This window comes from Hemiscyllium ocellatum, chromosome 28 (assembly GCF_020745735.1).
Source record: "Hemiscyllium ocellatum isolate sHemOce1 chromosome 28, sHemOce1.pat.X.cur, whole genome shotgun sequence".
Lineage (NCBI taxonomy): Eukaryota > Metazoa > Chordata > Chondrichthyes > Orectolobiformes > Hemiscylliidae > Hemiscyllium > Hemiscyllium ocellatum.
The window spans coordinates 42060412-42073247 of record NC_083428.1 but is presented as its reverse complement, the minus strand read 5'-3'; the positions used below and the strand labels follow the sequence as shown (position 1 = coordinate 42073247).

The window sequence follows — 12836 nt, the reverse complement described above, 5'->3', positions numbered from 1 at the left end:
GCTGTATTCTGGCTTTTAAAAAGAGTAATCCTGAATGAATTTTTAAAATGCTGCTCCCATGCTTTCATACTAATGCTATAAAGTCTGGTTGAAGATTTGTAGCTCGGGTGTCCGTTGTTGTGGTTCTGTTCGCCGAGCTGGAAGTTTTTGCTGCAAACGTTTCGTTCCCTGGCTAGGGAACATCATCAGTGCTATTGGAGCCTCCTGTGAAGCGCTGCTTTGATGTTTCTTCCGGTATTTATAGTGGTTTGTTCTTGCCGCTTCCGGGTGTCAGTTTCAGCTGTAGTAGTTTGTATGTGGGGTCCAGGTCGATGTGTCTGTTGATGGATGTTCTTGCCGTTTCCGGGTGTCAGTTTCAGCTGTAGTGGTTTGTATACAGTGTCCAGGTCTATGTGTCTATTAATGGAGTTTGTGGATGAATGCCATGCCTCTAGGAATTCCCTGGCTGTTCTCTGTCTGGCTTGTCCTATGATGGTAGTGTTTTCCCAGTCAAATTCATGTTCCTGGTTGTCTGAGTGTATGGCTACTAGGGATAGCTGGTCGTGTCGTTTTGTGGCTAGCTGATGTTCATGGATGCGGATTGTTAGCTGTCTTCCTGTTTGTCCTATATAGTGTTTTGTGCAGTCCTTGCATGGTATTTTATAAACTACATTAGTTTGGCTCGTGCTGGCTATTGGGTCCTTTGTTCTAGTGAGTTGTTGTCTGAGTGTGGAAGTTGGCTTGTGTGCTGTTATGAGTCCTAAGGGTCGCAGTAGTCTGGCTGTCAGTTCTGAGACGCTCCTGACGTATGGTAGTGTGGCTAGTCCTTTTGGTTGTGGCATGTCCTCGTTCCGTGGTCTATCTCTTAGGCATCTGGTGATAAAGTTGCGTGGGTATCCGCTTTTGGCGAATACCTTGTATAGGTGTTCCTCTTCCTCTTTTCGCAGTTCTGGTGTACTGCAGTGTGTTGTGGCTCTTTTGAATAGTGTCCTGATGCAGCTTCGTTTGTGTGTGTTGGGGTGGTTACTTTCATAGTTTAGGACTTGGTCTATGTGTGTTGGTTTCCTGTGTACCCTTGTGGTGAATTCTCCGTTGGGTGTTCTCTCTACTAACACGTCTAGGAATGGGAATTGGCTATCCTTTTCCTCTTCTCTGTACAAGGGTACACAGGAAACCAACACACACAGACCAAGTCCTAAACTATGAAAGTAACCACCCCAACACACACAAACGAAGCTGCATCAGGACACTATTCAAAAGAGCCACAACACACTGCAGTACACCAGAACTGCGAAAAGAGGAAGAGGAACACCTATACAAGGTATTCGCCAAAAGCGGATACCCACGCAACTTTATCACCAGATGCCTAAGAGATAGACCACGGAACGAGGACATGCCACAACCAAAAGGACTAGCCACACTACCATACGTCAGGAGCGTCTCAGAACTGACAGCCAGACTACTGCGACCCTTAGGACTCATAACAGCACACAAGCCAACTTCCACACTCAGACAACAACTCACTAGAACAAAGGACCCAATAGCCAGCACGAGCCAAACTAATGTAGTTTATAAAATACCATGCAAGGACTGCACAAAACACTATATAGGACAAACAGGAAGACAGCTAACAATCCGCATCCATGAACATCAGCTAGCCACAAAACGACACGACCAGCTATCCCTAGTAGCCATACACTCAGACAACCAGGAACATGAATTTGACTGGGAAAACACTACCATCATAGGACAAGCCAGACAGAGAACAGCCAGGGAATTCCTAGAGGCATGGCATTCATCCACAAACTCCATTAATAGACACATAGACCTGGACACTGTATACAAACCACTACAGCTGAAACTGACACCCGGAAACGGCAAGAACATCCATCAACAGACACATCGACCTGGACCCCACATATAAACTACTACAGTTGAAACTGACACCCAGAAGCGGCAAGAACAAACCACTATAAATACCGGAAGAAACATCAAAGCAGCGCTTCACAGGAGGCTCCAATAGCACTGATGATGTTCCCTAGCCAGGGAACGAAACGTTTGCAGCAAAAACTTCCAGCTCGGCGAACAGAACCACAACATACTAATTCTATCTCAATTAGTATTAGCATAGGTGAAATCCCAGACTATTACCATCTCTTGTTCTTGCCCTTCTCAGAGATTTATCCTCCATTTCTTCGATCTAATTGTTTGGGGGTCTGTAGTACTGTGTTAGTAGTATGGTTGTCCCTTTTTTGTGCTTCATTTCTGCGTAACTGATCTCATTTGATAATCCTCTGACACAGCATCCCTTTCCACCAATAACTGTTTCTTTAACCAATATTGCAGCCATCCTCCTTTCTTTCTGCCATCCAACCAGCATCTCTTCTGAAAACGCTGTAACCAGGAATATCGTTTTGATGCTTACCTTCCTTTCAGCTATGTCTCAGTAATGTTCCAGTCAAGAATTCTTTGTAAGGTCTGAGATTTATTTTTAAAAATGCTGTTTGACTGGGTAAAAATAAATCTGCAGTACTCCTAATGGTGTATATAACATTCATTTTATGTATGGTTGTAGCCTGAACCCAATGATTTGGCTTTCAAGGGATTTTCATCATTGGGCAAGCAGACCCAGACTCATTCTTTGATTGATGGGGGTTACTGCTCAAAGAATGAGGAGGTTGCAGCAAAAGTGGGGCACTTATATAATTGTCTGTCCATAATGAGCCAGGTAACCGTTTGTCCAGATCCTTGATCCTTTTTATTATTGTCAATAAAAGTGTCATTGTTAATTTTGATATGTGGTACTCAACAGTGAAAGAATGTTTTATTCTTGCATCGATGACAAGTAATCAGATGTGCAAGCCACCTCCTTTTTACTTGTAAATCATCTAGTATGGAAGTCAAATCGAAATACATTTGAATATTAGGCCTCCATTCCCCTGAGCACTAGCATTGGTGAAATCCCAGACTATATTTCAGGTCGTTGTCATTCGGTGCATGACATCTGGGTTAGCCTACAATGGCATAATGCTTTTAAAAAAATAATCCTGCTACCTTGCTGTCGCCCAATTTTATTGGTTATGTGATCCATAAGTACATGGCAGAAGGTGAAATTGTTAAATGCCAAGGCTTGATTTTCACTTTTTCTTAATTTTAGGAAAATCTGTTTACACATTTTACTCCCCCATGGGAATTAAAGTATCTGTTGTTTGGAAATGTAACTGTTCCCATTTGAGGGCTTCAGTGAACGTTAACCTTAATTTCAATGGCTATTGGTTAATTACGTTGGCAGAGGGAAGTGTACTAAAAAGTTTTAAAATGCATTTGTCAGAATGTGAATGTGTTTTTTGCTAGACAGATGATACACAGTAAATTACTTTTTTAATCCAAGTTTATTTAATCTCTAATGACTGTGTTGAGGTTTGAGAATATCAAGTGCACCAGGTAGCATACTGAGTTTATAATTCTCATTGTAAAATTGCAGCAGGGGTCAACTGAACTAATTACAATTCAACACTATATGTTTCCAAGGTTTTGCAAAAGAATAAAGCTGTCATTAAGGAAAGTTAATGCATCTCTTATGTCCTGTAATCTTATTTCTGTAATGTGGGTAAGACTGTCAGTACAAATGTTGTTCTTCATTCCTATCTCTGTTTGATACCTAACTACACCATTTGAAGGACTTGCTGAACAGCTTGGGTATTCAGCTGCATCCCTACAAAATGTTAACTCTTGTTTCTTGCTCTTTTACAGAGCCACACATTCATTAAGCGGTCTGAAGAGGAGGAGGTGGATTTCGCTGGCTGGTTGTGTAAAATTATGGGGCTGAACCAGCCCAGCACTCCAACACGCACCGCTGTGTGAGGAACGATCAACATCCTTTTTTTTTCCTCCATCCCCACCTTTTGCACAGCTCCTGTCCTTCTTTGCTGATGTTTATCAACCACTACTGATGTGACTGTGGCATCAATTGGGACTCTCCCTGCATTCAGAAACTAAGTGAGGAGTTTTACATCAAGGCAGCATTGGCCGATTCTTTTTAAAAAGCATTGTCTTTCTTTAGCTGGTGAGTTCTTTTGGGTGGCCAGTTTCCTCCCTTTTTAGTGTCAATGCCAGTGATGTTAAAGGTATGGTGATTAACAAGAATGACTTGCTGGAAGCCTGTCAGTTGAGAGAGAATTTTTTGCTGCCAGTGAGTTCTGCTAGTTGTCAAAGTGCAGTGATTAACTTCACAGATCTATGTCACGTTTCTGCCATAGGTGCTCTGTGGGACAGTTAAACCTTGCTTTCCAGTTTAAGTATGGATATTGGTTTTTGTTTTGTTCAAAATACTTACCAGAGTGATGCCATTTTCACAGGGATGGAAGTTGAAGTGGCACATTCAAAATCAAAGTAATGGCTAGATTGCTTTTCCAGGTCAAGTCTGTATAAGCCAAATTTATTCCAACTGTCCTTACACTTGACACTCCTGTGGATACTTAATTAATTTAGTTTTAAACTGAGGAATATCTTTAAATTGACACTTTCAGCTTATTGGTTCCTATAGTCATTCACTCAGCCAGTAATCAAGCCATTGAGTAATTAAACGCCCTGTTGTATGTTTTTCTCACATCACTTCCAAGGACACAGTTGAAGGGAGCTGTGGTAATGGGCTCCTGCATATTTTTTTAAATGACTGAAATATCTGTTGATGGAGCAAATTTCTCAAATGCATGACTGGCCATGGGTGGATAATTTGTTCAGTAAAAATGTGCATGCTGCATCAGTAGAAGATATTACTTTAACTGTGTTTCTCTTTTACATGTTTAATAAGGATGCCTTGTAGTTTTTATCCCAGTGGAATCATTGCTATTATTCTGGCAGTTTAAAGTTTTGAACTAAGTGGCAGTTCACCAGAATGAGTATTCTGCAGACGTTTGTAGTGTTTTGAGAAAACCTTCTACACTTAACCAACCTGCTATGCTAATCAGTGACCAGCTGTGGGCATTCGTTCTCCATTAAGACATCTGGAGATCTATAGGTGTTTCCAGGTAGGTGACAGAGTGAATACAATTACAATTTCTTGGCATAATAAGGATATCTAAATAATGCACTTGAAAGGGTAGGAGTGCCAGTCCTTGGGGTTATAGGTTGGTAATTGGTGAGAGTGAATAGGAGTGTCAGTCCCTTTTCACCATTAGTTCAAGTTTCAAAATTGACTTCAAACAGACTTTGTTTAATTTTGTACTAACATGGAAGTGTCAGGGTCATCCTGCATATTTCATTGTTGTACTATTCAGCACTTCTGCCTACTTTTTTCAAAGATTCCAGTAATCTTGCAAACCTTAGAATTAGTTTTAAGTGGCTATGAATTCACTTCCTCCTGATAATTCTGAGGTGGCTGAAAGATTAATGCTGAGTTTCAAATTGGAATTTTGATATTTCTCAACAGATTCACCCACTTTGCACAATGATTGAACAGATGGTGCGTACCCTTTTGACTGACTTGTATCAAAGAGCAGCGGTAGATTTGATCGTGTTAAAATGGTTAGATAAGTTTAAAACAGATTTTCAAAGGATTTGCAATCGTGGAAACACAGTCAAGTAAATTTTGGTTTTGTCCTCCTTTTTAAAGTGATACTTGGTTCTCCTGACCATTAACCATGTTCAATTTGACAGCAGTCTGTGGGGGAAATTGAGTTTTTAAAATCAGCTAAAGGAAGACACTGTTTTTGCTTTTGATCCAACCTGTTCTTCCTGAGTTGTAAATTGTTATGGCTTCCTAGTTTTTGTACAAAAAGCAAAAAAACAGTTTTACTTATGTTTCTGTTCTTAAGTTTATTCTTTAGTTCACTTTTTAAAATTTGCTTTTATTTTGCTGCTTCACTGCACGATGTGGTTTGTAAACTAGGAGTTTACTTCTGAAGAATAGGGGTTTGATCTTTGCAAGCACTGGCTTTCCAAATATTCTGTTACCATTGCGGGTAAAATGTGTACAACATACTGTGACGTTCCCCTGACTTGCAGCATTTATTTCAGTCCCTAGTAGAGAAAACTCTCTGCTGGTTTTCAGGCTTACTACGGTAAATTGTTCTTCTAGTTTTATGTACTGTATTCATCTGAAATTTCCTCAATGACACAAAATCTAGTTTGTTTATGAAGTATATGATTCACAATTTAGTGCTGCTTAGAGTTGTGCACTTGTGGTGCTCAGTTTGATTCAAGGATAGTCTTGACTATCGCTGTTGACCCAATAGCTTAATTAACCATTTTGCAGATGCAATGTAATTGGCCATGTAGTGACCCTTTCAGCCACTAAGCACTCCAAGGGGCCAATCAAAGCAATGCACACGATTTATCACCATTTACAGGAAGAAAGGTCAACTTGTAACACTGCCCAAGAATTGTATAGATTGAAAATTTGGAGCAATGGGAGTGATGTTGATTCCCAAACCCATTAGCTTTGGGATATTATGCCTAATGGAGTACACCTTCCACTGAGAATGATGCTTCACTAGTTTCATTCTTTTAATCAGAACACTTTTTTTTTTGCATTTCATAATTCAGAATCATGTTAGTATTCCATTTTCAGCTTGGGCTGCATGGAGTAAGTTGTGAAACAAAAAATGCCAAGTTCTTACAATCTTTCAGGTACTTCAAAGAAGAACTACTCTCAAAATTACTTGTGTAGATTTAGGGTTTTTTTTTATTTCAGTCTCACTTAATGATTTTCTGACTAAACTATACAGCGGGCCAAGTGCTTTTGAGGCAAACTGCACCCTAAATGCACTTCTCGGGGAATAGGATCCGTTTCAAAGTGCCTGGGGGAAAATAATGAACTTAATTTAAGAAATATAAGTTTAATCTACTGAGGTGTCGATGGTAAAAGAAAAGCACTGTGATTCGAATAATGGAGTTGAGTTTTGTGCTGGGACATCAGTTCTTTGTGTTGTGCTCCTGTATAGTTGTGTATGGATTGTACATGCCTATGCCTTTAAATAAAATACATGTAAGCTGTTACTGTTAAGGCACTGGTGCAAATTGGTGTATGTCACTATATCAGGTTTATGTTGTTGTGTCCATGCACTTGTACCCTTTTTGTGAAGCCTGTGGGCATCCTGTGCTACTGGATGTGGTTAGCTCTTTTCAAAAAAAAAAGTCTCACTTTGTGATGTGTAAAATAGATTTGGCTTCTTACAAAAAAAAATCACCAGTAGCACGAGTTCTATTCTGGTTGTTTTTACGCTTTTTTTCTTAAGATTTTGCAAAGCAAATGATGTGGACTGAATGTATAATTTAATCATTTGTTGCAAAAAAGTTATTAAAACTGAATTGACAATTGTTCTGTGAATTAGCAAATGTACCATTTTGTCTACAGTGTGTGAACTAAGGAAAGAGACTTTCTCCTTTTTGTTTTGAAGATTAGTGCAGGTATTGTTTGATGGTGGACGGCTTTCAATAGGAATGACCCAGGTTTGATGAGCTGACACGCTTGCACTTTTAAGCGTTCTGTTGGTGCGTATTTTTAACTCAAACAACAATATTTGTCAATAAAAATGGCACTTTATAGTAAATTGGGAAGCATTTTATTGAATTGTGTAAAAACTGTACTCAAATGGTTAGCCATTCTAATTAAACTTGCACTCACATGAATTATTAAAACTGTAAACATTTCCATGCTACACGTTTTAACAGCATTATATATCTTCCCTGAAAATAATGTCACAGGGTTGAATAATGCAGAGATTCATTCTTAGAGGTGTGAGGTCAGTTCATCAATTAAATCTGGAATGTTAAGTTAATCTCCGTAATGGTGAACCATGAACTAGCATTGTTTGCCATTAAATGCCATTTAATTCCATTCCTCTTTAGGGAAGGAAATATTCATCTTAGTTTGGACTAAGTGTAATTCCAGACCCACAGCAACATTGTTAAATCTTAACTGCTTGCTGAAATGACTGAGCAAACCACTCCGTTAAATGCAGTTACAAATGGGAATTCATGGCCGTTCAACTCCATGAAAGAGTACGTTTTAAAAACAAAGTGTGAGGATGGAAAGAAAATAGTCACTACACTGGTCATTTGTGCAAATGTGAATGTATCCGAATTCAAATGGCTCTCAGCTCTTGAGTCATTCTCCTGGCTGATTAAGTAGGCAATCCCATAATGTCTATAAAGTGAGTAAATTAGTTCATAAGTTCCTAAGAGATAGGAGGGGATTCCGCCCATCAAGTCTGCTCCATCGTTTGATTATGGCTGATATGCTTCTCACCCCCATTTTCCTGCCTTCTCCCCACAACCATTCAACCCATTAACAATTAAAATATCTGTCTAACTCGCCCTCAAATTTAGCCACTGTCCCAGCATCCATTTCGGGGTAGTGCATTCCACAGACTCTCAGCCTTTGGGAGAAGTAGTTTCTCCTCCACTCTGTTTTAAATTTGCTATCCCTTATCCTAAAACTATGACATCACATCCTAGAATGCCCCACAAGAGAAAGTATCCACTCCACTTCTATTTTATTTATATCTTTTATCAGCATGAATACCTCAATTTACTCATCTCCCCTCATTCTTTTAGATTCCAGAGAGTGTAGGCCCAAACTCTTCAATCTTTCTTCTTGCAACAAACCCCTCAGCTCTGGGATCAATCTAATGAACCTCCCCTGAACTGTATTCTGATCAGTACTTATCCAGTTTTCAAAATACACTAGAAAATGGTATTTAGAATACCACGCATGTGCTATCTCTTTAGCAGATAGAAAACGCATGCAGGTAGATCACATCAAATATTGCCAGGTCTTATTCCTTGAAATCTGTAAATGTATATAAAAATTTAATATGTTAAGTATTCAAAGATGCAAGGTTTTCAGAAACTATAGGAGTCGGGGGAGCAATATTGCTTAAGAAAGCATTGCAGTGCTGTTGAGAGCGGATATTATGAGAGGGGTGAAGGAAGGAAACTATTTGGGTTAGATCTAAAATCAAACGGTCTTATTACATTTATGTAATATATAGGCCTTCAAACAGTGGGAAAAATGTAAGGAGACTCATTTTGGCATAGTGCATCAAGGTGGCTCAGTAGATAGCATAGCTGTCTCTCAGCTCCAGGAACTTGGGTTCAATTTCAGCCTTGGGTGATTCAGTGTGGAGTTTGCACATTCTCCCTATATCTTGAGTTTCCCCCAACAGTCCAAAGATGTGCAGGTTAGGTGGATTGGCCATGTTAAATTGCCCATAGTGTCTAGGGATGCACAGGCTAGGTGGGTTAGTCATGGGAAATACAGGGTTATAGGGATAAGATGAGATGGGGTGGGGAGGGTCTGGGAGGAGTTTGGTGGGTGCTGTTCAGAGAGTCCGTATGGATTTGCTGGGCCAAATGGCCTACTTCCACTTTGGAGGAATTCTGTGATTTGTGACAAAATTACAGATGTGCAAAAATTAGAGTACTCATAATGGGAGGCTTTAAGTATCCTGGCATGGCTGAGTCAGTGATTGTAAAGGGCAGAGACTTTACTGTCTGTGTTAAGGAGAACTTCTCTGTAAATATATTTCTAATCCAATGAGAGTGGTGACATTGCAAAATCTTTTTCTTGAGAATCAGCTGGTGCAAGTAGATCCAATATCAGTAGAAGGACAATGATCATTGTTTCATAATATTTAAGTCAGCTATGGCGAAGGACAAGGAGCACAACATCATAGGAATAACTAACTGGGGTGAACTGATCTGGCTTAGATAAATCAGAATCAGTGGCTAGCAGGCAAAACTGTAATTGAATAAAGGGCTGCCTTTAAGGAGAAGCTAGGTCAGGTCCAGTCAAGACCAGGTGAGAGAAATGAATGCTGCTTGGATGATGCCAAATATCCAGGATCAAAGGAAGTGGAAATAATATCAGGTGAATAATTCTATTCAGAATATTGAAAAGAATTTGGGATGGTGGGGTGGGAAGTGGGAAACAAGAGAGTGAGAAGAAATGTAAAAGCGAATTCCAAACTGTTAGATGCATACAAATATGAATGTGTAGTAAAAGTGAAACAAATTAGGTGTCTAAAGAGGTTTTATGCATTGAAGCAGGAAACATATTCCTTAGGGATAGGCTTTGAGATTGCTCTTCAGGTGGTCTTTACCACAGTTTTCTGTCTGCCTCTGACAACTTTTCACTCATTTGTCCATCAAACACTCAGTCTAACACAGAGTCATGGAGATGTACAGGATGGAAACCGACCCTTCAGTCCAACCTGTCCATGCCGACCAGATATCTCAACCCAATCTAGTCCCACCTGCCAGCACCCAGCCCATATCCCTCCAAACCCTTCCTATTCATATACCCATCCAAATGCCTCTTAAATGTTGCAATTGTACCAGCCTCCACCACATCCTCTGGCAGCTCATTCCATACACGTACCACCCTCTGTGAAAAGGTTGCCCCTTGGGTCTCTCTTATATCTTTCCTCTCGCACCCTAAACCTATGCCCTCTAGTTCGGGACTCCCTGACCCCAGGAAAAAGACTTTGCCTATTAATCCTATCCATGCCCCTCATAATTTTGGAAATCTCTATAAGGTCACCCCTCAGCCTCCGACGCTTCAGGGAAAACAGTCCCAGCCTGTTCAGCCCCTCACTGCAGCTCAGATCCTCCAACCCTGGCAACATCCTTGTAAATCTTTTCTGAACCCTTTCACATTTCACAACATCTTTCTGATAGGAAGGAGACCAGAATTGCATGCAGTATTCCAACAGTGGCCTAACCAATGTCCTGTACAGCCGCAACATGACCTCCCAACTCCTGTACTCAATACTCTGACCAATAAAAGAAAGCATACCAAACGCCGCCTTAACCATCCTATCTACCTGCGACTCCACTTTCAAGGAGCTATGAACCTGCACTCAAAGGTCTCTTTGTTCAGCAACACTTCTTAGGACCTTGCCATTAAGTGTATAAATCCTGCTAAGATTTGCTTTCCCAAAATGCAACACCTCGCATTTATCTGAATTAAACTCCATCTGACACTTCTCAGCCCATTGGCCCATCTGGTCAAGATCTTGTTGTAATCTGAGGTAATCCTCTTTGTTGTCCACTACACCTCCAGTTTTGGTGTCATCTGCAAACTTACTAACTATATCACTTGTGCTCACATACAAATCATTTATGTAAATGACATAAAGTAGAGGGCCCAGCACCGATCCTTATGGCACTCCACTGGTCACAGGCCTCTAGTCTTAAAAAGCAACCCTCCACCACCACCCTGTGTCTTCTACCTTTTGAGCCAGTTCTGTATCCAAATGGCTAGTTCTCCCTGTATTCCATGAGATCTAACCTTGCTAACCAGTCTCCCATGGGGAACTTTGTCGAACGCCTTGCTGAAGTCCATGTAGATCACATCTACTGCTCTGCCCTCATCAATCGTCTTTGTTACTTCTTCAAAAAACTCAATCAAGTTTGTGAGAAATGATTTCTCACGCACAGAGCCATGTTGACTATCCCTAATCAGTCCTTGCCTTTCCATATACATGTACATCCTGTCCCTCAGGATTCCCTCCAACAACTTGCCCACTACTGAGGTCAGGCTCACCGGTCTATAGTTCCCTGGCTTGTCTTTACAGCCCTTCTTAAACAGTGATACCACGTTTGCCAACTTCTAGTCTTTCTCAGTCTTGAATAAATTCATTGACCCACTCTCCAATATTTTATGGGCAAGAGAATTCCACAGACTAATAACCCTCTGACAGGAAAAAAATGTTTCCTATCTTCAGAGTGATACCTCTTGTTAAACTGTGTCCCCTAGTTTTAGTTAGTTCTACAAGGGGAAACATCTCAGCATCCCTTGTCCATGTATGTGCAAAGCAATAATATCGCCTTTCATTCTTTTCAATGCCAATGGATAAAGGCCCAACCTTTTCAATCTTTCTTCCCAGGAATGGCAATTATAGGGGAAGTCAGAAAACCCAAATTAAAACAGTAGGTAAGAGTACAGCACTCGGGAGAGGTTATTAAAATCTCCAGCACAGACACAAATAGGACAGTGATTGGAAAGGGTTAGCAATTAAATTTCGAGCATGCTGGGCAAACAAATGACAATGAGAAGAGGGGTGTTAATACAGGACTGAAGTTGTTATATCTGAATGCACGTGATGTAAGGAATAAGGTAAATGAGCTTGTGGCACACATTGAAATTGGCAGCTATGATGATGGGCATCATGGAGATGTGGCTGCAGGGCATTAGGATTGGGAGCTGAATATTCAAGGGTACACATCCTATCATAAAGATAGGCAGATTGGCAGAGGGGGTGGGGTTGCCTCATTAGTAAGAAACAAAGTTAAGTCAATAGCAAGAAATGAAATATGATCAGATGGTGTAGCATCTGTGTGGGTAGAATTGAGGAACCGCAAAAGGTTTTAAAAACCCATAGTTGAAGTTATGTACAGGCCTCCAAACAGTAGTCAGGAGCTGGGGCACAGAATATGCAAAGATATGGAAAGGATGTGTAGGAAAGGCACAGTTACAGTGATCTTTGGCGGGGGGGTGAGGGGAGGTTTCAATATGCCAGTGGACTGGGAAATCAGGTTGGTAGTGGATTGCAAGGAAAGGAATTTGGAGTGTCTGTGAGATGGCTTTTTGGAGCAGCTTGTGGTTGTGCCCACTAGGAGACAGGCAATACTGGATTTAGTGTTGGGCAATGAAGCAGATTTGATAAGGGAGCTGAAGGTGAAGGAGCCCTTAGGAGACAGTGATTATAACATTGATTTATTCTGCAGTTTGAAAGGGAGAAGATAGAATCAGAGGTAACATTTTTTACAGCTGAATAAAGGCAACCACGAAGAATGAGGGCGGAGCTGACTAGAATTGACTGGGAGAGGAGCTTAGCAGGAAAGACAGT

General features: G+C 40.6%; 1 protein-coding gene across 1 annotated transcript in view; it reads left to right on the top strand.

The window, feature by feature from the left end:
• Positions 1-7532, top strand: part of map2k2a (mitogen-activated protein kinase kinase 2a) — a 77600-nt gene extending 70068 nt beyond the window's left edge. Inside the window, exon 11 of the mRNA XM_060846299.1 lies at positions 3733-7532. Coding sequence (XP_060702282.1) covers positions 3733-3843 — 111 coding nt within the window. The 3' untranslated portion in view covers positions 3844-7532. The remainder of the gene's footprint in view (positions 1-3732) is intronic.
• The last annotated feature ends 5304 nt before the right edge of the window (positions 7533-12836 follow it).